General features: G+C 48.6%; 6 protein-coding genes across 6 annotated transcripts; 2 read left to right on the top strand and 4 right to left on the bottom strand.

The window, feature by feature from the left end:
- Positions 1 to 3,733: 3,733 nt before the first annotated feature.
- Positions 3,734 to 7,481, bottom strand: N7509_002114 (putative ARF GTPase activator (Csx2); the record flags this gene model as incomplete). Its single annotated transcript, XM_056626751.1, has 5 exons — positions 3,734 to 5,210; positions 5,280 to 5,927; positions 6,023 to 7,131; positions 7,203 to 7,333; positions 7,418 to 7,481. 5 exons carry the CDS (start codon positions 7,479 to 7,481, stop codon positions 3,734 to 3,736), a joined length of 3,429 nt encoding a protein of 1,142 aa, XP_056492546.1.
- Positions 7,482 to 8,318: 837 nt separating this feature from the next.
- On the bottom strand, positions 8,319 to 10,318 carry N7509_002113 (C2 domain protein; the record flags this gene model as incomplete). The annotated part of the gene is made up of 3 exons (XM_056626750.1): positions 8,319 to 9,481; positions 9,575 to 10,054; positions 10,105 to 10,318. 3 exons carry the CDS (start codon positions 10,316 to 10,318, stop codon positions 8,319 to 8,321), a joined length of 1,857 nt encoding a protein of 618 aa, XP_056492545.1.
- A 1,169-nt stretch (positions 10,319 to 11,487) lies between these two features.
- Positions 11,488 to 14,242, bottom strand: N7509_002112 (DNA repair protein RAD16; the record flags this gene model as incomplete). Its single annotated transcript, XM_056626749.1, has 2 exons — positions 11,488 to 13,110; positions 13,166 to 14,242. The coding sequence occupies 2 exons, from the start codon at positions 14,240 to 14,242 to the stop codon at positions 11,488 to 11,490; spliced, it is 2,700 nt and encodes an 899-aa protein (XP_056492544.1).
- A 619-nt stretch (positions 14,243 to 14,861) lies between these two features.
- Positions 14,862 to 17,241, top strand: rad7 (uncharacterized protein; the record flags this gene model as incomplete). The annotated part of the gene is made up of 2 exons (XM_056626748.1): positions 14,862 to 14,891; positions 15,505 to 17,241. 2 exons carry the CDS (start codon positions 14,862 to 14,864, stop codon positions 17,239 to 17,241), a joined length of 1,767 nt encoding a protein of 588 aa, XP_056492543.1.
- Positions 17,242 to 17,648: 407 nt separating this feature from the next.
- On the bottom strand, positions 17,649 to 18,557 carry N7509_002110 (pirin family protein; the record flags this gene model as incomplete). Its single annotated transcript, XM_056626747.1, has 1 exon — positions 17,649 to 18,557. One exon carries the CDS (start codon positions 18,555 to 18,557, stop codon positions 17,649 to 17,651), a length of 909 nt encoding a protein of 302 aa, XP_056492542.1.
- Positions 18,558 to 20,684: 2,127 nt separating this feature from the next.
- N7509_002109 (uncharacterized protein) lies at positions 20,685 to 22,089 on the top strand (the record flags this gene model as incomplete). Its single annotated transcript, XM_056626746.1, has 6 exons — positions 20,685 to 20,755; positions 20,860 to 20,986; positions 21,141 to 21,351; positions 21,418 to 21,580; positions 21,786 to 21,819; positions 21,859 to 22,089. 6 exons carry the CDS (start codon positions 20,685 to 20,687, stop codon positions 22,087 to 22,089), a joined length of 837 nt encoding a protein of 278 aa, XP_056492541.1.
- Positions 22,090 to 22,655: the final 566 nt, after the last annotated feature.

The following is a 22,655-nucleotide window of genomic DNA, read 5'->3' as shown; positions in this document are numbered from 1 at the left end:
AGAAGCCTGGAGGCAGAAGTATAGAATCCCTCGGGGTGCCCGCGTGGGGAAGAAACCTTGGAAGGGATGTCCAAGTCCGCTCTCACCACCTTCTTCGAGTCCCTGTCGATGAGCTCTGTGGTTCTGGTGAACTGCACCCACAGCGCACTACATTACACAATTACCCACCTGCCCAGAACTGCTAAGGTAAACGAGACCCTTGTTTGCCAATAATCGATGGTGTCTATTCCCCGGATTCTTTCTCCAGATCATGTGACACGAGTCACCTACTGTATGCGAGTACTCGTACTCATCGACCCATTGGAAACACTTCTGTGTATCAAATTTATAACGATAGCCACGAGCCAGAGAAAGTCATTGTCCTATTGCCACTCGAGCTCCAAAGCTCCAATTATTCGCACTTCACCGAGTCAACCTCCGAGTCGCTTACGATTTTGGAGGACTACCGTGACATATCCGTGGTACAGACTCGGAGTATGTACCATTAGCAGAACAAAGACAATATTATTCAGACCGATCGAACTTGGAAGGTACCTCGATTGCCCAACCACATGACTCGAAATTGTGTCCCTCGATCGCCAATGTCAGTGCCAACGCCAACCCTAATACCAATTCTGCGCGCCCCATGCAGTGGAAAGCCACCCACTCCATACTCGATCCAGACTCCATACTGTCCAACAAATCCCACCATTGACACCTCAACCATGGCGTGATCAATTCTACACATCGGAGTTGGCCCGCTGGTCCTTTTGCTCTGCTCTGCTCAAAACGATCAGCACTTTCCCTCTCTCGTATATCCGTACCTTGACCCTTGAACCGATCGCCGCAAGCCGCAAGCCGCAAGCCCCAACGCCTCAGGCACTCCACTCTCGGGCGGTGGGCAGAAAATATGACATCACATCCACCGCCAACACTCCACGTTCCTGGCACTTTTGACCAACCATAACCAATCATTCCCACCACCGACGTTAACCACTTGCGTTCCCGCAGAATATGAGCTCCAACTGAGACACCACTCTCGTCGCACCGTTAGATATTCCTCCTCCATTACACGCCACTGATGTGTATCAACATCACAAACCCACATCGATCGCCAATGCATCGTGTGAAGTCACCATGATGCCCTCGGACCTGAGGCCTCCGCTTTGTTCATCTGGATCTGACCGGACTAGTCTTGCGAACAGTCGAACAACATCATAACGAACGCGCCACCATCGAAGAAAACAGGATGGTACTGTACATACTGTACGTATGTACAGTACTGTTGTACCTTCTCTGCTTGGACACCGGACTATTCCCCAATCACGAAAGACTGATCTTCTATGATCGGCCTTAGGGGTTGCGCACCTCGAGCTGTACAGTACATAGGATGGACCTAACCTACTGTACTAACCTAATCCATCTACGGATGTACATACATGCACCTGCAGCACCTGCCGCCATGGCGGGGGCAGTCAGCCGAGCAGTCAGCCGAGCAGAGGTCTAAGAGCGAAAGCGAAAGCGGGCAAAAGTACTCCGCACCACACCCAGTCGAAATGGTCAATGGACAGTAAATCTGCACAGCCCCGTCCCTAGTCAAGGTAGGCCTTGCTGGAACTGGACAAAATCTGCCAGATCGCAGGGTGATCAATGGGTCCCAGTTTGAGTCATTGGTTAATCGTTCGTCGTGGCAGTGAGGCCAAGACCGAGGCAGGCCAAGCCATGTCAAGCCCTTTATTCCCTGTCGGGAATAAGCATATGCAGGGATCACCAAGAACGAGACAAGGTCCCAGCCGAGGAGGAGCAGGAGCAGGAGCAGGAGCAGGAGCCCGCTTCGCTTCGGTTCCCCCTCCCCCTCGCGGGTATGTACAATGCGTCTACCTCGTTTTCGTTACGAGAGCTTGACATGCATTCCATGTCTCACAGGATCGGGATCAAGATCAGGATCGCTGTAGGGCTGGGGCTAGGCGCGGTGGATCATTGATTTGGAATTGAAACTGGACCTGATAATACTCCGTACAGAGCTGCTCTGAGCCAAACTACAGTGGATAACCCTTCCACTTCCATAAGTGATTTTACAGGCCTACAGTATGTTGGTGCCAGACGCCAGACGCCACCGCCCTGCCCATCACACTGTCAAGTCCAAGGTCAAGGTCATGGTCAAGTGCAACTGCAGATGTGGATCTCAATTCAGATCCAGCCAAGAAACTACTTACTATAGGCTACGCCTTAAAGAGGAGAGGGTCGATGAATATCGCCACTTTCAGGCAGCGACATACCATACCTGCTTGAAGAATCTGCAATCTTGTAAGCGGGTCTGTTGAATTCCGCGCGATCTGTGATCCTAATCGAGTGTTGGGGTGATCTTGCCTGAGGGTCGACTCCCTGCACCTAAGACGCATGTGGTTGATTCCGATTCACAGTGCAGTCTGGTGTTACGCAGAGTCTAGACCAGTCTAGCCCAGCCCATTGCATTGACAAGTCATGTGGAACTTGAATGTGATGCTTTCTGGAAAACTACTGAGTCAGTGTGGGAGTAGAACATTTATTTGAACCATGCATCACTTGGTGTCATGTATGTTGGCCCCAGGCCAGTCGTCCGAGTCATGTCACGCTCTAAACCACCTGGGCGGATACTCATCCTCTCCAGCTTTCGACCGGCCGCTACATACATGACTCGGACATATAGTACACACCTACAAGAGTCTGAGCTGCCAGTGAATATACTAACGAGTAACCAGGTCAGTACTTCAAGTTCTTTCACAGTATACTTGAAATTTATAGCAGTATTCCGAGTCCATTTCGTAAATCATATATACTCCCTACTACCAAGCACTTGGATATTCCAGAGAGAAGATACTCTGGTATCATTGCCGATTCCCAATACAGAGCAAAAAAAGAGTAATAGCTAGTACCATTAGAACAGCTAATACAGCCATGTGAATAATACCATACATAAATACTAGGTAAAAAAGAGGTTCTCCTACTAACTATCCAGTCTATCAACCCATACATACAAACATGACCAGAATCCGTCAGTACACGAAGTGCCGTCCCATACCAAAGGCTGTCAGAGCAGAGCAGAGCAGAGCAGAGCAGAGCAGAGCAGAGCAGAGTAGAAGAGAGGTAGGAGACCATGCAGCCATAGAATAGGATAGAAGAAAAGAAAAGAATACGAAAAAAAAGACCTAAGAAACACTTTATTCCTAGCGGTAGCGTGTGAATATCCCTAAGGGTGAAAAGAAAAAGAAGCAAGCCAATCCAATCCAAGCCAACGTTACGTTAGTTTGGCAGATGATGAAATGAACATGAAAAGAAGAGAAGAAGAAAGGGGTTGTTATCGTCATCACCATCGTCATCCTGCCAGGACTCTGACGAAAAAAGTCTGAATATGAATGAGGTGGGAGTGGGGGGAAGTAGCATCAGAAAATCAACATCACGGACATCACAGTGATTCCCAAAAGGGCGAAGACAAAAAGCCAAGCTAAGCCAAGCCATACGGACAGAAAGAAAATAGTCATCATCGACAGAAAAAAAAGAAGAAGAAGTAGAGAAAAGAAAAATGTGTTCATGCGAATCTCATTAGAGCAGGATGGATGATGGAGGAGGAGGAGGAGGAGGAGGAGGAGGAGGAAGGATATAATTAGAATTAAGCAAAGCACCAAGTCATCAAGAGCCAAGAACAAAACAAAATCATTTGCTTTGCTTTACTTTGCACCCCACAATGCAAGCCAAGGTAAGACAAGCAATCGATCTATCGATCAATCCCAAGAGAAGCAACCTTCCCCGCAAATCTAGCACCCGCACTTCCACGCTTAGACAACTTCTCCTTCTCCTTCTCCGCAAAGGCCGATCCCGATCCCGAGCCCGGCCCAGACCCAGAACCAGGAGCCTGCGAAGCAACAGAAGAAGAAGAACTATCCTTACTAGCGGAGCGAATAGTAGGCAGCGAGCCGAGGGTATCGTTAGGGTTATTCGTAGTAGACAAAGACTTTCCCGGAACAGAGGGAGGAGCGGCAGCATTGACGGCGCTGAATCCCGGATTTCGCGCAACGCGTTGACTGAGATACAACTGTGCGGCCGGGGAGAGCGGGATTGATGGTGGTTGGGGAGGAATCTCCGCGCCGTTCTGAACCAGCAGTTCGGCCATGGGGAAGGGGATTGCCTTTGCGCTGGGACGGGCGGAGAGGGATGTAGGGGTAGGTGTTGGTGTTGAACCCGGTGTGGCAGGGTCTGTAGCAGCCAGAGCGAGGAATATAGCCGGCGTACTGCGTGAACGATCGGGTACGTTTACATTACCGCGTAAGGCAATTCCGTAAAGGACGCCCTGGATGTCGTTTTTCTTGACGGAGGCGAGGAGGGTCTCGTCTGGTGTTGAGAAACGGGAACGTGGGGATGGGACGCCCTCGACGTATGCTCTGTCGACATATTTGGCCGTGATGAATTTTAGGCGTTGTTCGCGGGTGGAACTTGCGATTGGTTTGAGTGATTGGTCGAGGGTTGCTTCCCAGATCATGTTGCTGACGCGATTGCCGATTTGGAGGAGGATTTCGACGATGTCGTTCGAGAAGGAGTGGACGTCTAGTGTTAGGGATCGGATCTTGGAGATATGTGTGCCGAGGGATCGGTGAATACCACTGCATTCAATGCATAGTACAATTCCCAAATTGATCGACACCCATTCGACCTTGGAGGAGGATCCACAGTCTGCACACCAGTTATTCCCCTCGTCAGCATCACGGACCGTTTGGAGCAGTCGTGCCGGGTTCTCTTCGTAGCTGTTACTGTCATGGCGAACGTAGCTCGGCCTTGCCCCGACCGTTGTACGGCGGTTGACACCACCGGCGCTGGCACTGCTGGAGCTATTTGAGTAGGAGTGATGACCAGAAACCGACGAGCTTTTCCCGGTAAGGACCGAACCGATATCACGGCCGGTAGTAGACTTCTCTGACAAAGACAGGGGAGGCGCTTGCGGCATTCCTCGTCCCTCAACGGCGCTTTGGAGCGCGTTATTGATGGATCGAATCCAAGTCGCCATATCTTCTTCCGATGTGGCCTGATAGATGCGCTTAAATTGGGGAGTGATCACTTCAAAACAGAAACGGCGCTCGGCATTACGAGCTTCCCGGACCGATGCCATTCGAAGGTCGATGGGCTCCATGTGCAGATCCAATTTCTGCTTCCAGTTACTGTATTCCGAGAGTTTGCCTTGGTCCAAGACAATCCAAAACCTGTGGGGAGAGTGTTTGTTAGTTTATGAAACAAGCTAAGCAATGCCAAGAGACTAGACTAGTACTTACTTGTGCCAGGCCTGTTTGTTGATACCCTTCGGATCCATGTGTGATCCAGGACGGGAAAGCGCCCACAACAACCCTTCTTTTCTCTGCTGACCGACACTACGATCAATCCCAGTAGCAGCAGGTTCCTCCAGATCGCGAATGCCCTTGAACCGATTTTGACCAGATCCACTCGCAGATCCAGCGCTACCAGTAGGAGCAGATATGCCAGCAGCCGAGCTAACCGATCCGGCATTAGCCTGGGACGAAACGGAGGAACTATTGCTAATAACCCCCCGGAGTTGAGAGCCGGTGCTATCAGCTCGGCCAAGCTCAGATTCATTCGAAGCAGCCCCGTTGGCGGCCGTGGTGGATGTAGCAGCCACATTTGAAGGACCGGCGATGGCATCGGGCTCAAGGTAAGGGTTACTGTTCTTTTCGAGAGCTCTGCGAAACTCCTCGCGCTCAGTCCGCTTGAACTGGAACTCCTTGTCCGCCCTATTAACCTCGTGAACTAAAGAGTCCAGTTGAGGAACCATTTCTTCAATCTTCTTGGCAGCCGCCAAGAAATTCGTAGCTTGAAAGTCTGCATATTTAGTCAGATGCGACAAGACTTCTTGTTCCTTGCGACCTCCGTGAAGATCTTGCATGAAGGAAGAGTAGTCGAAGCGCCTTAATTCGTAGTTTCGACGTTTAGCTTGATATTTCGAGTCACTCTCTGCGCGCTTTTTCTCTCCTTGAGCGAATCCTGTCGCTGGCCGAGGTACCGACTGACGTAGGCATAATAATCACGACTCTCTTCGTCAAAATCTTTCTTCTTCGCTTCCGCTTGTTTGATATCGTTAGTGTATAGCTTGACAAGAGGTTCGATGACGAGCTTTTGCAGTTGAAGAGCGTTCAACTGTTCATAATTTTGAATCTGACGCGCGATCTTTTCAAAGTAGTGGTCTAGAGCAGGTTGAATGGCGTTGGCATTAGATGTCGATGCCTCGTTCAAGGAACCCAGGAAACCCTCCATGGCCTCGTTGCAAGTCGTTTGTGCGGACTGCGCAGCCTCTGCCTTTTTCAAGACCTTCTTTATTTTTGTACGCATATTTCCTGTCTTCTGTTCCAACGCCTTCATCGTAGCTCGGAACAGGGGCCCATCTTCCACGTTCATATCTTCTCCGGCGCGAGAAGCAAGGTCGACTTTAACGGGAGGTGGGGGCGGGGGCGCAGTCGGAGGCGGCGGCATGCCTTCTGACGATTCAGGCGGGGTGATGGAAGGGAGGTTGGGGTTCGAGAAATTTTCGCTATCACTGGCCTGTGATATGACCGACTGGGTGGAAGGAATGCGCCTGCGGGGAGGAGGAACGGGCAACTCGAGGTTCGGCGACATTACGAGCGGACTAGGCAAGGGCCGAATGGAGTTATGTACCCAGAAGGAGAAATGTGCGAGAGTATTGAGGCGATTTGTCCTTGAATCGTAGTCCAAAAAGCTGCAGCTGTTCCGCCAGCCGCCACCTTTATCCTCCGTCGTCTTGGGAGGCTTCCATCTCCAGGACCAGTCGAACGAGACGGAGGGGGTACCATCGGTCGAGAAATCACCAATCAGTTGGACGTTGGAGTTATTTTGAAGGTTCGGGTTTGCGTGGAATTCCCGCGTGATTAGGTTGTCTAGTTCCTTGGAGTTTGACGCGTGGGCGAAGGTGAGCCCAGTGAGGTTGGTGTTGGCTACCTCAGGGAGCGAGGTCGCAACACCATTGACGGTGGATCCCGCGATATTACCGGTCGCTGTTTGTCGGAGGATGAAGGTGAAATTAAAGATGAGTTCCTCATCGTTTGAAAGGCGGAGCAAGAAGGTCGGGATCGCAGCAGACGGAGGGACATCGGGGTCCTGTGTTGTTGATCAGTTAGTCCACAGTCCACGGATGCCGGTATAATCGGCGGTCGCACGGTGATACCTACCTGAATATATTCAATAGGAGTGTCGTCGCTTGGGTCTCGCTTCGCTATATATCTGACCGCAGGGAACGCGTTTGGGGAGAGGGTTAACAGAGGGCGTCGGGAGTTGCTGATGGTGACCGATGCGATCGAGACTATGGCCGATTTTGTTAGTATGGGGGGAGGAGCCGAGTGTAAAACGAGCGCGGGGTCTGCATGTCTGCAAGTACTAGACATACATCGATTCTGGTCCTTGAAGAACAAGTTTCCGGCATCGTCGAGGCGACTGGCGACATTGCCCATGATGGCGCAGACGAGGAATCAAGTCACGGCGCGAGGAGGAGATGGGGTCAACGCCAAGTCAATCGGCCATCGATAGAAGGGTACGGAGTCAGATGGCCCTAGGGAATGAGGAAGCGAACAAGGAGAGAAATCCGTCATTCAGTCGTGGAAGGGTGAATGTTGAATGTGTTTTGAGCGTGGGAGGAGGAGGAGGAGGAGGGGGCGGAGGGCGGAAGGTGGAAAAGGTGGAGGGAGAAGGTGGAGTCGAAGGGAACTTGAGAAGCTTGGGATGAACAGTGGAGTAGGTGTATATTGGTTTGGTTTCACTTTATTGTTTGAGAGTACGAGTACTGTGTAAATATTGATAATTTATGTTATTATGGAAAGTCCTCTCCTTTTATTTCCTACCCTGCCCCGTGCTATTACTACGAGTACCTCTCTGCTATTCACTCGAGGGGCGGAGCAACGTCTTTGTTTCAGCCTCCATGCGCCTCTCCTAAAGGCGCCAACATTCCATTCTCATACTTATGAGTCAAGTGTCAAATGCCCTAGACTGGAATGGTCAGGTCAGAGGACACTGAGACACTATCACACTAGCATACTGTGGCTGTGGCAATACTATGCCGTATAGTCTTATGCTCATGGTTTGATCTCTATACCATTAAACTAACTAAGAATAACGATTATGCTGCATATTGCTATGATACACCAAGACCCGCGTGAACGTGAATCATGAACGTGAACGTCGTGACATTCCCCTCAGTTCCGGACCGAGGGAAAGAGAGAAAAAGAGAGAAATATCAAGAATGCGAATGCAAAAAGCATAAAATCCATAGCTTTTGCTAGCCATGAACTAGACTAGACAGCCTGTCCAGTCCCAACTCCAGCTCCAACTCCAGCTCCAACTCCAGCTCCAACTCCAGCTCCAACTCCAGCTCCAACTCCAGCTCCAACTCCAGCTCCAACTCCAGCTCCAGCAATAGCCGGACTCGGAGTCGAAGATCCATTAATCTGACCAGTCGAAAACGCCCGTTCACGACCGTCCACATGCTGACCCTTCCCACGCGCCTTCGCCTTCGACTTATCCGCATGACCATCCGCCTCAACCCACCGCATCATCTGCCCCTTAACATCACGCATCTCATGAACTTTGCGCGAAAGATCCTTCTTCTTCTTAGCACTCGAAGGCTCAGCAGTGCGTTCATTAAGCTCATCTTCATCCGAGCTCGAAATCGACAACGAAGAAGCAGAGCTCTGCTGGAGATACGTAATAAGATGACCATGCTCTTTTTTGAAATTCCTCTGTTCATCCTTCATCTCGCCCATCAACTCAGCATCCTCCTGACAATCCAACGTCGTAATATGAAGACCCGGGAAATTACCCGCTAGCCATTTCTTCAGATCTGGCAACATTGCCGAGTTCGGTCTGTATGTTCCACTATCGTTATCGATGAATAACTCATAGTCGTCCGGATCGGTCGAAATATCTTGCGACATCGAGACATTCTCGTGGTCGTGGTCGGCATGGTCATCATTTTCCTCGTCAACGGCAATACCACCCTCAACACGGGGTGACTGTGAACGAGACTGCGATCGAGATCGGTGTCGATTGCGACGAACGCGTCGCCGAATGAAAAATTCACCCGAGTACGCGATGTAAATCGATACATCACTATGCATCGTGTGTTTGCTCAACATATCGACGCCAAACTCCTTGCCCGTCTCAGTGAAGCGTAGTTGTCCGTCCAGCGTGATCACGTAGGTAAAGATTCGTCCGCCCTGGCCGTAGCTCACGAATTCCAGGAACTTTTGCGTGAATTCAAGGCAGGGTTCTGGGAATACGCCGTGGAGGGTTGATCGGTCGAAATTGTAGATTCGTTGGTGTTGGTGGTGGAGGGCTTTGTGGAGGATTCTTCCTCGGAGACTTTGCGCTTGAAACATGCCTGCTATGAAGGGTCTGAATTCGACGTAGCGGTGGTAGAGTCCTGAAGGGACGGGGCCGGAAAGTTGCATTTGAATGGCTTGGAAGCTAGATTGTCGAAATGTTAGCAAAAGGTAGAAGGAATATCAGCGATGCAGTGCAGCGCAGTGCAATGCGACGCGATGCGACATACTTGTATCGGCTAATAGCCTTCCCACTCCCATCCGTCGTCTCAACCCGATCCTTCGTCCCAGCCAACCGCCCATAAGAGGAGAAAAGTGCTTAAACCAATGATTAGGACCAGCAGTATACATCTGACCCCCCTCCGTACCAGGCGTCCGTCCAAGACACTCAACACTCGCAATCAAGAACGATTCCTTATGATGACCCGTCGCAAAGGCCGAAACATTGGTAAACACATAAACGCGCTTACTACCAAACCTCTTCTTAATCTTAAACGGCTGCTCCTTAAACCCCTTCCAATCCTCCGACAATCGTCCAACATCAATAAAAGCGATTCCTAGTTTATCGTCGTGATCCGCGGGATCCTCGTCCATGACATAGGCTTTCAGTTGGAAACCTGACGCGGGCACGTTCGCGACAATCCATTCGCATTCCCATACTGGATTCATGTCCTTGCGTATTGTCGGCGTGCGAAATCGAATCGGCGTATCTTGCTTATGGCGTCGGGGTAGGTCGACGGAGAGTTGCGCAAAGACATACGGGTCGGAGGAGAAACTGCCAAAGTCGGCAACCGGAAGGTCAATACCGCGGTGGAAGGTGAATTTGAGCGTATACCCCGCGGGGCGGAGGGGATAGGAGTCGCATCGAAGCCTCCGGCAGGTTGGTGGGGATCTTCCTTCATGCTGAGGCGATTTTGGAGCTTGTCGGCTTTTTCGACCAGTTTGGGCGCATAGTGGTCGACCTTTTGCGCCATGGTGAAGGTGAGGGGGAGGAGGGGGGAGGAGGGGGAGTAGTTAAGTTAAGTTAGGTCAGGTCAGGTCAGGTCAAGGATAAACGTGGGTCGGGACAGTCTCATGGTCTGATAATAATAGGAACGATATAAGCGGGTCGAGGGAGAAGAGAAGGAAAGGAAATAGCATCGCAGATGCGCATTGGGGGTGATGGACAATCAGGGGACCTAAAGGTGGGGCAATTTGTAGCGACGAACCAAGCTTCAGCCTTACCCACGGGTATTACAGTACCAAAGGTAGGCAACAGCATAAACCGCGGCTGCCAAGGCATGAGATCATCCTTGGAGTTTGATTATGGGCCGATCTATGTAGTAGTACGTACATGTAGACCAGCGTGCCACTGGTTGGCTTGTCGATCAATATCTTGCTAAAGATGGTGAAACAGAGAATCAATGGTCCGTCTTCGTAGAATGGTAACTACCGTGCGAAATGTGCGTAATTGAATATCCGCAAGGTTAGTGGATACGAGTATCCGAGGCTCAGGGTAACCACGGAAAGGATATGACAATATCAAAGATGCATACTATACGACAACTCAAGAACTTGTGAAGAGAAATACAATACTATCCATTAAAGAAAGGCACATCAAGGGGCTTGAATGTAAAATTAAAACATACAGTCTTTTCGTGAGGTCATCTCGCGCTAAAAGAGACACAGGGACGCGTTTCCCGTTTCGGCAAAAGATGTTTGGTGACGTCGGGCTAACCACGAGGCGGTGGAAGTGGAGAACGAGAGATTGACGACGGTGGCGTACCTGGGAAATTGACATCCCGGAATTTATTATTTTTATCATTCAAACCGGTAGTGAAATTGGTATGAACCATAGGGCTGAACATAAGGCTGAACATAGGGCTGAAGAAGTAATAGTAAATTGGTAAGAATTGCTGGTAGGTATGGTAGGTAAATTGGCTATCTAACTTCTTTGACACTTGGGAAGAAACATCATGGAAAAGCAATAATAGAGCGAGAAATAATACAGGGTCATTTTCGTGAGGTCATATCGAGCTGCCAACATAGCAAAACTTCGGGTGTCAAAACCCGTGTGCGCAGTGCACAGCCAAGGCGAACGGAGGTGGATACTTTTTGGGCGTAGTAACATCGTCCGATCCCGATCTCTTCGTAGTTGAAAGGTCTAAGAGCCACGGAACAGGAACTGCATATCCTCCGGGGTCAGTTTCTCCAAAGCAGCAGCCTGGTCCTTGTTAATGGTTCCTCGGATCAGGTTCGCTTTCTTTTCCTGCAGCTGCACAATTCGAGATTCGACTGAATCTTCGATTGTCAATCTGGTGATCACGCACGGTCTCTGCTGGCCGATGCGATGACTCCGATCGGCACTCTGCCACTCTGCCGCTGGATTCCACCAGGGGTCCACAATGAAGACACGAGACGCCTCAGTCAAGTTCAGGGCGACACCGCCAGCCTTTAGCGAGACTAAGAACACTTCCACGTCGGCATTGGTCATGAAATGGTTGATCGAATTTTGTCGCTGCGCGGGAGTCATCGTACCGTCCAGCATGACCGTGTTGAATCCTGCATGACGCAGACGCCACTCCACAAGCTGAAGCATTGACGTGAACTGAGAGAAGATGATCGACTTTGGGGTATGGCTCTTGCTTCTCTGTTTGTACAGTTCGTAGAGGAGGGTTTCGATTTTTGTTGACGATGTCCAATTTTCCATGGAGATTCGGTTGATAATAGACGTCTTCTTGATACTCTCTGCCTCCTGTTCCTTTGTTGGCTGTTCCAAATCAATTGACAGAGCGATGTGGCATCGAGGACATTCTGCAGTATCTTTCGAGTCAAAGGACTCGATGTAGTCCGTAACACATCGCCGGCAGAAATCATGGCGGCAGCGAGATTGAATTGCATCCTCTGCCGGTTCATCACAGATGGTACACACGAGCACATTGTGGCCAGGTTGGGTCTGTTTCTTTAAGATGAGATCAGGGTGATTAGCCACTTGACGCATCTGCATAATCAGACCAAAAATGTTGGCATAGTTGTTCAGCATAACACCTCGGCTCACGTAAGTATCAAATTGACGACCTGTGTTCGTCATGATACTACGAGAAAAGTCATGCTCGATCTCCCCGAAGAATTCGTTGTGGATGGTAATTCGTTTCGGTGGGAGTTCCATTGAGGAGGTATGTTCCTCCTTCAGTCGTCGAAGCATGATATGGTCTGTGATAAGGCGGAGTTTCGCCAAACCTTCCTTGCGCTCGTTCTGAGTTCGGCCTTCCGTGATTGGATTTAAGATCTCCTTGTTGAAGACGGAAATGTGGTTGAAACCTGTGTGACGGCATTGTGTACAACGCCCCTGCTTGTCCGCCATCCACTGGAGTTCCTCACAGGGACATTGTTTGCAGAAGTAGCTAGCAAACGGTCGAACTTGCAAGAACCGGAGCAGAGAGAAGAACTCGCCAATTCGATTCTGCACTGGGGTACCCGAAAGACACCATTTAAAGTTGGCCTTCAAGGCAAAGCAAGCCTTAGCGACACCCGTGGTACGTTGCTTGATGCTATGAGCTTCATCGAGGATGAGTCGGTGGTAGTGGATGCAGTGTATGACGCTGTCTGCTTTGACCGTATTCCCTCCACGAGACCAGCCTTTCTCTTGCTTGCGATGCATAGACTCCAAGCTCGAATAGGAAATCATAATCACATCGTATTTTCGAAGATCCGCCTCGGTGAGCTTCTTCACCTTCGAGTCTGAGCCATGATAAACGAGAACTTTCAGTTTTCCATCAGTGTATTCCTAGGTAAAGGGTCAGTCACCAATCGTACGTATTTCCAGGGAGGGGAGTACAAACCTGAATTTCCTTCTGCCATTGCATCAAAGCAACGGGTGGAACAATAACAAGTGTCGGGTCGGGCTGTGGGAAATCGGACATGATAAGAGACACGGCTTGGATGGTCTTTCCCATGCCCATCTCGTCACCTAGCAAGCCACCTCGGTATGACGATTTTTCTTGCTCAATCATCCAGCTTAGGCCCTCCAGCTGGAAGGGCTTTAACTTTCGAGTAATGGATGCCGGCTGCTGAGCGGGTGCTGGGGTGAGAATGGGTTGGGCTTTGAGCTCATCCCACATGGTGTCTACGACAGGGTGCTTTGAGACCAACTTTTTCCGCTCTTTTGCCGCGCGCCCGGCTTTGCGCATCTCGTCCCAACTCATTGGAATCTCATCGGGATCAATCTCGGCATCTTCCGATTCGTAATGACTCCCGCTGAAGTCAAGTTCCTCTGCATTGGGATGAGACGAATGTTGATGAGGCGCAGAGGGACCGGACGAAACCCGATTTAAGGCCCCGCTGACCTCCGCAGCAGCTTCGGCCCTAACACTTTCCAAATACTCATCTCCCTCTTCTGAATCCCAATAATCCCCATCATCAGATATTAATGACGGCGGGTGCGATCCCTCGTCGGAGGTCAAAAGCCCATCCGAAAAATCCTCTGCTGAGTCCGAAACCTCATGCTCTTCTTGAAAACGTTGTAGCTTCGAATTCCAGGCGTGTTGGTTTGATACCTTTTGCTTTTTTCGAGCCGCTGCCATGTACGCGTATTCTTCCTGCTGGAGTGCCTCGGCCAAAGCCGCATCGTCCCGAGTGTAGGCGGCTGACATGGCAGATGCTGATCTTTTGGTACCACGTTTCGGGGCCTGCTGAACTCTACCTCTGGCATTGCCAGCGATTCGTTGGATCTCCTTTCGGGCCTTGGGTGCCGTTCTCGACCTTTTCGCATCTGACTCTACGCCAGTGCTAACACTGGTTGCCGGTGTGTTTGTACCGGGAGTGCCGCTGAGCGAACTCTGCGCGGTGTCACTAGGCGAGTTGCTCTTTTTTCCGGGGACGACGACTTCGATCTTGGCTGCTGCCCGTCGTCTTGTCATTCTCGGAGTAATCGACTTGATCGGGTCTTCTCCTTCAGATTCCTTAGTATTGCGGTGGGTCCGGGATCGGTACGCAGTGACCCGCCCTTTTGTCGAGACCCCGATCGACCGAGGGGTGAAGAACCCCTTGGTGACGTCTCGCTGAACGGCGCGTCATCCTCCGAATCAGGGATAATCTTCGCCTGAGATCGTCTTCTCATTTTGTAAAGCGGATGCGGCCGAGTGAGAGGGAGTGGACTCGAACGAGGAGAGAATTGAGGGAGCGATCGGAGGGGGACAAAGAGCGTAGAGTCGATTGAAACTAATTCTGGAGAGAAATCAGCTTAGATCTCTCGACTGGAGAAGAAAGCGGGCCTTTGATCGAAGGGTAAAAGAGGAGGGGGAGGGGAGGATTCGTACTCAAGTCCAATCGGGGAGGATGAGGCTCTGTCCCAAACACGCGGGATTTCACGCGACAATTTGGTGATGAATCAAAGGTAACTCGAAACCGCCGAATCAAATGATGAATTGAAAAGGAAACAAAGGGGCTAAGAACAAGCGAGTGTAGGTTGAGGGAGCGTGAAAGAAAAGGGGGGGAGAGAAGGAAGGTGGTTTGGATGAGAAGAAAGAGTTGAGAGAGATGACTGGCAGGCAGATGGGAGTGAGAGTGGTGAGTGCCTGGACCAGAACCAAGAAACTCAGGAAAACTCTTCACTCTTCCTTCACTCGGGCGAATATCCGATTTTGCGAAGGTGGTCACCATTGGACTCTTTCTAATCCAATACTTTCCCTTCCATTCCATTCGACTCCTTGAAATGAGATGATCGATCGGTGATCGGTGATCATAGGAATTCCCACTGTCGTCACTTATCGCATTGCATCGTCGATAAGGCAAGAGCGCGTTAAGTGCAACGCGAAACTGCCGCGAAATCCCCGACATTCGCCACTTCCACCCTTCCTCCCCTTTAATACTCCTTCAACACACCTTGAGGCACCTCTTGTCTTCGGTAACCATGTGAGTACTCGGTTCGTACTTTGCTCTACACAATCTGGCTAATTTTCCTGTCTTCTTCGCAGGGCCGATCGACGCGCAAACAGAAACAGAAACATCCGGGGCCCGTATGCTTACTCCTTCTTTGATAACATCGGGGCAAACTCACTAACATAATATCGATAGACAGTCCGCCCTCACTGACTTTCTTGCTGTATGTCTAACACCTGAACCTCTATCCTTTTACCGATTCATTGACAACCATGAGAACTGACAAACTGTGACCTTCTAGTCTAACAACATCTCCGCGGCCCAAATCCGCGATGACTACGACCGCCGAGTAACCGAAGCAGCGCGTCAGGCCAATGAAGAAACGACTACAGCGACTGCAGAGAATCAAGATCCTGAATTTGAACCCGAGCCAGAGCCGGAATCTCCAGAGGATAAAGCAAAGAAACGCAAACGTCAACAAGCAATCGAGAGGATCAAGAAAACCAAGGAATTTTCTCGTCGCAAGGCTCGAAGAACCGGAGAGCCTGATGATGATGATGACGATTGGCTAGCTAACCAGATTGCCGATGAGAAGGCGCGTCCAGCCCCTGGCCAGTTGGAGAATTGCGAGATATGCGGCAAACGCTTCACGGTTACGCCATATAGCAAGGCGGGTCCCGAAGGGGGTCTTCTCTGTGCAGATTGCTCGAAGAATCAGGCCAAAGGCGATGGCAAGAAGGCACCTCCGAAGAAACGAGCTGCTGGGCCCGGCCGGCGCCAAAACCAGAGCAAACTTCTTGATGGATTGACTGCCCATGGCGCCCAAAGTCTCCTCGAGATGTGTATCAAGAAAGTTGCCGAGAACATCGAGGACGTGGAAGAGTTTGGTGACTTGCCTCCTCCTGTGATGCACCGTCTAAGCCAAATCTTATCTCGGAGGCGAGCGGTCACTTCGAGGATTTTGAATCTGTTTCTTCGTCGAAATCACAGGGAACTCAACATCTATGACTGTGCCCATCTTCACACGGACGATTATCATAGGATCCTTGCACTGATGCCTGACTTGACCAAACTCAATCTCCGATTCGTCACACCAATGAAGGATCACATATTCGAATACATGATAGAGAACAACAAGAGCATTCGAGATCTACACCTCGATTCTCCGAATCTAGTGACCGATGATTGTTGGCGCGAGGTGTTTGTCAAAATGGGACCACGCCTCCAGAGCCTAAAGCTCTGGAATCTCGATGCAGCCTTTGATGACAAAACTGCCGAGGTCATGTGTGAGAATTGTACTGGACTCGAGCGTTTAAAACTGAAATACATTGCGAAAATCGGTGATGGGGCTTTGAAGGGAATCGCATCTCTCAAAACACTGAAGCACCTCTCGCTATGTTTCATGCAAGAAACTGAGCCTGAACCCCTTCTTCACGTCATTTCCTCGATCGGCCCCAATCTTCGCTCTCTGTCACTGGAAGATTTCAAGAATGCCGACGATCCTCTGATCCAGTCCATTCATGATAACTGTCACAGTCTAACAAAATTACGATTCGCTAAGAATGACCTCTGCACCGATAAGGCTTTGGCCTCCCTTTTCCAGAACTGGTCCAACCCACCCTTAACATATGTGGATCTCCACAGAGTCCGAGACGTTGACATGTCAAATCCCGCTGGCCCTCCCGAGCCAGTCGGGCTGGCGTCAGATGGATTCATCGCCCTGATGGAGCACTCTGGATCCAGAATCCAGTCATTAAATGTCTCGTCATGTCGCCACATATCGCGTGAAGCCTACGAGACAGTCTTCGCCGAGAACAAGCAATACCCACATCTTAGACATCTTGACATTTCCTTCAATGGCCCGGTGGATGACTATATTGCCCAGTGCATTCTACGCTGCTGTCCGGCTCTTACGAAATTCGTTGTCTTCGCCTGCTTCAAGATTCGAGAGTTGAAGGTGAATAAGGGTGTTGCTGTGATCGGAACTATCGGCGCGAAGCTCACTGTCGAGGGCATCGTACAAGCGGAGACTATGTGATCGGGGGTTCTGGGTCTCTTACTGTTGTCTTGATGGTTATCGTCATATAACAAGGATAAGCCTTTTTGAGGCATTTCATTATGTCAGATACGCCACCGTTGTCCATTTCTTAATCCGTCACTCTCGTGGTCGGCCCGATATCACTGAATCTCTTTAACTTAAGCGGAAAATACGTACTTGGCATGGTACGACCTTACGAAAATGAGCCATTATCTTACATGTATTATCATCTTGAATCGATTGCTTTTTCCACAGTTGTTTTTCCAATTACCTGAGCCCGCAAAGTCATTTTGCAGATCATCATTCATTTGGTCTTAACTAAAAATACAATAAATCACAATCAAACTCCAAAACCGCATGCTTTATACGCATATAATCAATTATAAAAAAACAACTCATAAACCCCCCTAATGAGCCATCCGCTTCCCAATCTCACTCTGCCAATTCCGCGACTTCTCAAATCCATTCGCCGCACTCTGAAAATCAACCATAGCCTGATAAACCTCTTCCTGACTATTCAGCACAAAAGGACCATACTGAACAACCTTCTGATCAAGCGGCTGACCAGAAACAATAATAAACCTCGCCCCAGCCTCCGCATTATCAGGAACAGAAGCCTCCACAAAATCCCCTTCCTGCTCAAAAACAACATTATGAAACTGCTTCACATGCTGCGTAGAATCACTCGATCCGAAAACCGCATCCCCCTCCAAAGTATAAGCAAACGTATTCCACCCCTTCGGCAAAGGCTGCGAAATCCGTCCACCTGGCCGAATAGTCACATCAAGTAACCAAACAGGCGTGTATGCCAAATCCCGAACTGAATCAATACCATGCGATTGGCCCGAAATAACCTTAACAGTAACACGACCCTCGTCAAGCTGCGCAACGGGAATTTCAGAACTGCGCAGATCCCGATACCGAGGCTCGCACATCTTAAGTTCCTTGGGTAAATCGACCCAAAGCTGCATGCCGACATTCGGACTACCGTCTTCGTTCTCGTGTGGCATTTCCGCGTGCATGATTCCTCGACCTGCTGTCATGAATTGTAGATCGCCCGGTCCGATGGTGCCTTTGTTACCGGCGAAATCTTCATGATCGACGCCGCCGGATAGGAGGTAAGTGATTGTTTCCTGGCCGCGGTGCGGGTGGTCGGGAAAACCGGCGCCCTTTCCGATGGTGAAGTGGTCCAGCATTAGGAAGGGGCTGAAGTTGCGCAACTTCGGGGTTCCGATTGAGCGGCGGACTCGGGCGCCTGCTCCTTCGGCTTGCTCGATGGCAAGGAAGACTTGGCGGATGGCGCGGGCTGTGGACATATTTGTGATTGGGGGGGATGATTGGGGATGGGTAATTTAATTCCACTGGTAAGTTTGTTTTAGAGGTTTGTGAAGAATTGGTGGTAAAAAGCTGCGACAGGCTTGTTGGTGCGCGCTGTTGTAGAAAGCTTATCAAGGAGTCCTGGATTGAACTTGAAGGACGATATGTAAAGAGGATTGCGGTGATGCAAATTAGAAAAGGCAGAAGTAGCTTCATGAATGAGATGGCGGCCTTTTATAGATTTTTGGGAGCTGGGCTCTCGAAGTTTCGAATGTAACTGTTAAGAATCAAAAGATTGAACTAGAATTGTTAAAGTCAGCGGTTAGTCAAGCTTCATAAATACTGATCCATCTCCGCAAACGACAAAGCACTTGTCAGGAATCAGTCAGCGGTGGCATTGGCGAATCATCCTGCGCCATGGCAGCCATTACGAAGCTGACCAAAATCAGTGTCATCATTGCGCTAAACTGGATCAGGTTAGTGTTTGTGCTATATATCCGAGGTGCGGATATAAAGCTATGTCATCTAATCACGTGCTGTAGTGATCACGTGTATAGCTATTGGCGAGTATGAAATGTAACCTCTGAGCAGCAAGTAAATACTAATATTATTGAAATTGTAGTTACGTCAAGGGTCACGGATATGGGCATATTCGGGTTATTCTAGTATTTTGAAGTTTGGTTAGGGTCCATACAGTACTAGTAGACACTCTAAGTCCATATTTTTCAAAGGACCCCCTGATGCTCTGGCTAACCTATAATATGTCTTTTTCCTTACTATATTTAGTATGTATTCTCTAGTATGTATTTACTTAATTCAAGTTACTTAATCCATAGACTTTATCTTGCTAGTGGTTTGTCATAACCTTGCACTTGGGCACTCTCATCCCTCAATTCATAGATGGCCTCATCGCGAAGCTGGATATCTTCTTTCTACCGTAAACCTTCGTCCTGGCAACGTTGGAAAAATTCGAAAGTGAGGTGCTCGTGGCCGTGTTCAGAGGTATGACTGGTTCCGATGTTGGAACTAACACTCTCAAGGTATCTGTTTTGGACATGGTTGATGGCACAATTTTTTTGATCTCTTATAAAATCAACACAGTAGTTTTCGAAAATAGTTGTGAATTCACATTTGTCCGACTTTCCCGGAAAATTGACCCATGGTGTACTATAATCTACATCAGGACACAGCCTTTTCAACTTTGGCAGACTTATGATAAAAAGCATGCGTTGTACGGATTAAAAAGTATGCTAAGTAACTAACCAGGTAACTAACCAAAACAGAACATGCTGATCTATTGCGGTGAGCAACACAGACAAGTAGCTGTAAAAGATTTGGTTAGCGTTATATGTAGTGTTACTTGATGCTGGCCGTGCAAACTTTGTTTTACATCGAAGTGGGCGGAGCGCCTGCAGATGTGACCTGCAAAAAAGGGAAACACTGCATATCAATTCGACAGTCTAAGCATAAGCCGTCAAATAAGAGCATACAATTGTGACGCATGAAGTTTTCTTGAGCTTAGGAGGTGGAACAAAGTCGGTGTTTGGCTCTTTTGCTTTATTGGTGATGCAAAATGACAAATTCAAAAGGGCTCTTGTCTTTCGTGAGTATTCTTAATTGGCCTTTGATACAAGTACATGCATACAAAGAGTCGGTGTAGCACCTGATACTTTAAGATAACTTATAGCGACTCAATATTGATCTTATGGTTCTGCAGCGCCACATCACGCAATGAATGCTAAATTTTTGGTGCGTTACATTCATGTCCTACTTTGTTTATTGCTTTTGCCACACGATTTAATTGATTTGATTTAACAATTAACCCTGTGAACTGCTTTCTGTAGGAGTGGCGGATATCTATAGACATGAAGGGGCTTTCCTTAATTTCTTTGGTCCCAGAAAAACTGTTTTGAACCCTGCTTTCTCTGAACTGAGTTAAAATGAACTCAACTGGAATAGAAATGGCCTCTCAGGAGGAGAAACTAAATTATCCTTCTAATGATGACTCCGGATCGTCAATTCTACCTCTCACAGGTCATATATCCAATATATCACAGAACAAAAATCCGTCGCTGGGCAAAGCTGATGATAAGGTTGTCTACATACCTGATTTGTTTTCCTCTATCATGGCCGTTCAGCCCGATGTGAACATTAACTACGAAAAGGCTAGATTCAAGGGGGATGAATGGATCAAACAGTCTGCTAGCTCCCTCTCCTTTCTTTTCCATGCCAAATCCGCTGGACAAAACTCACACATCGATGATTTGCATTTACAGAAATGTTATCTAATTTGGAAGCTAGGCTCCTTCAACCGGATAATAGATGGTTCGAGAAATGGAAGAGCACCGATTTCCCGTGGATGTGCGCGATATGGACGCCTTACTGTGACGAGGACAGTCTTCAGATGATAGTAGACTGGAATAGCTGGGTCAGTCTCCTATCCTCTTTTTATTTATTCAACTCGGGCTTGTTAACATTATATATTAGGTCTTTATATTTGATGACCGTGGGTAGATCAGTAGCGCCGATAGCTCTCATTGGCTAATATTCGATGAACATATCAAGAATTTGATGAAGGAGAGATAGGCAAAAGCCTGAGTGCAGCACAGGAAGAAATAAACAGAACTCTTGCTATCCTTGATGGCACACGGCCACCATTCTCCGCCAAAGAAGACCCGTGTGGGTTCATACTTCGAGATGTATGGGATCGGGTCAAGAAGGTATATGCTTTCTTGAGCCCGGAAAGTTTCAAAATGTATCGGCTAACTTTTTCTTATCAGCGCTCGTCTTACGGTAAGCTCACAATGAAGCGTTAGAATTTCTAAACTGTGATTAAATGTAGCTTCCAATTCCCATTAGGCACGCAGAAGCGGCTGAGGGATGCACACTATAGCTACTTCCAGGGAGTTCTTAAACAGACCCAGGACGCATTCTATCAGCGTGAATTCATGCGAGATACTCTAGAGTATATCGAAATGCGGAGAGATACGATTGGTGTTTACCCAGCTCTTGTTATTTGTGAGTAAGTATTTTGAGAATATCTTGATTATGAATTGGCAGTAGATGTTGATTTCCACCTAGGGTTGCGGAAAACGTCAATGTTCCTCTCCATATAGTGAACCATCCGCTGTTGGTGGAGCTAAGTTCCATCTGCGCAGATATATTGGGGCTGTAAGTATTTTTATATAGCACTGATAGCAGAACTATAATTTCTGATACCTGTTTAGTGTGAACGACGTGATGTCATATAAAAAGGAGCTAGTGAGTGGAAATTTAGCCACCATCTATTCACACTAATAGTTTGACCAGGCACGAGATGAGAAAAACGGCTTGATACCACTTCTAAAAGACCAGGGGCTTTCTACGCAACAAGCTATGGATAAAATCGGGGAGATTCTGATTGGTCGTTACAAACGATGGTATAATGTTCTGGCTGATTTGCCAGTCTGGGGAGAAGATGTTGATCGAGAGGTACTGAAATATATCGATATGCGCCTCTATATGGCTCTTGGGAACCTTCATTGGAAGTAAGCATGCTGGACTGAATATATTGATAATGATCGCACTGCTTAAATTATTTCAATAGTTTTAGAACAAGCCGCTACCTGGGAGAGTGCGGGATGGAAGTTCGGCGAAGTCGGGTGTTGGACCTAAGTTTGGGTTGATTCCTGTTTTCTCTTTTAGCACTAGTCAGGACCGTCTTTTGACCTAAGAGCGCCCGAAAATTCAATAGACATTTCCGGCATACAGCATGGATAGAAATTAGTTTCACTACATTTATTGTCTCTGATTCTTTAAAAGTCTAAGCTAGACCCATTTGCATATTTATTTGGACTAGCCCGTCTTAAAAAAAAAAGAAAAACCAGGTTGTTACGTTGGGTCTTTTGGAATCTATCTAACCGTGCCCTAAATAGGAATGGTTCTGGTTTTTTGGGCGACCCAAGAGAAGCAGGTTCGTTTTAGGACGCGGAGGCTAGCCACTGGGCTACCTATTCGAGATTTCCAGAAATGACTTCTAGTTCATCATCTTTACAATCCTCACCTATACGAAATTTGCAGACAATACCCATTCGATCTTTATTGGTATAATATCTACT

The sequence above is a fragment of the Penicillium cosmopolitanum genome (assembly GCF_028827165.1).
Source record: "Penicillium cosmopolitanum strain IBT 29677 chromosome Unknown utg000004l:1.0-4361866.0:1.0-4365735.0, whole genome shotgun sequence".
NCBI classification, from domain to species: Eukaryota; Fungi; Ascomycota; class Eurotiomycetes; order Eurotiales; family Aspergillaceae; genus Penicillium; species Penicillium cosmopolitanum.
This window is presented reverse-complemented; position numbering and strand designations above follow the sequence as displayed.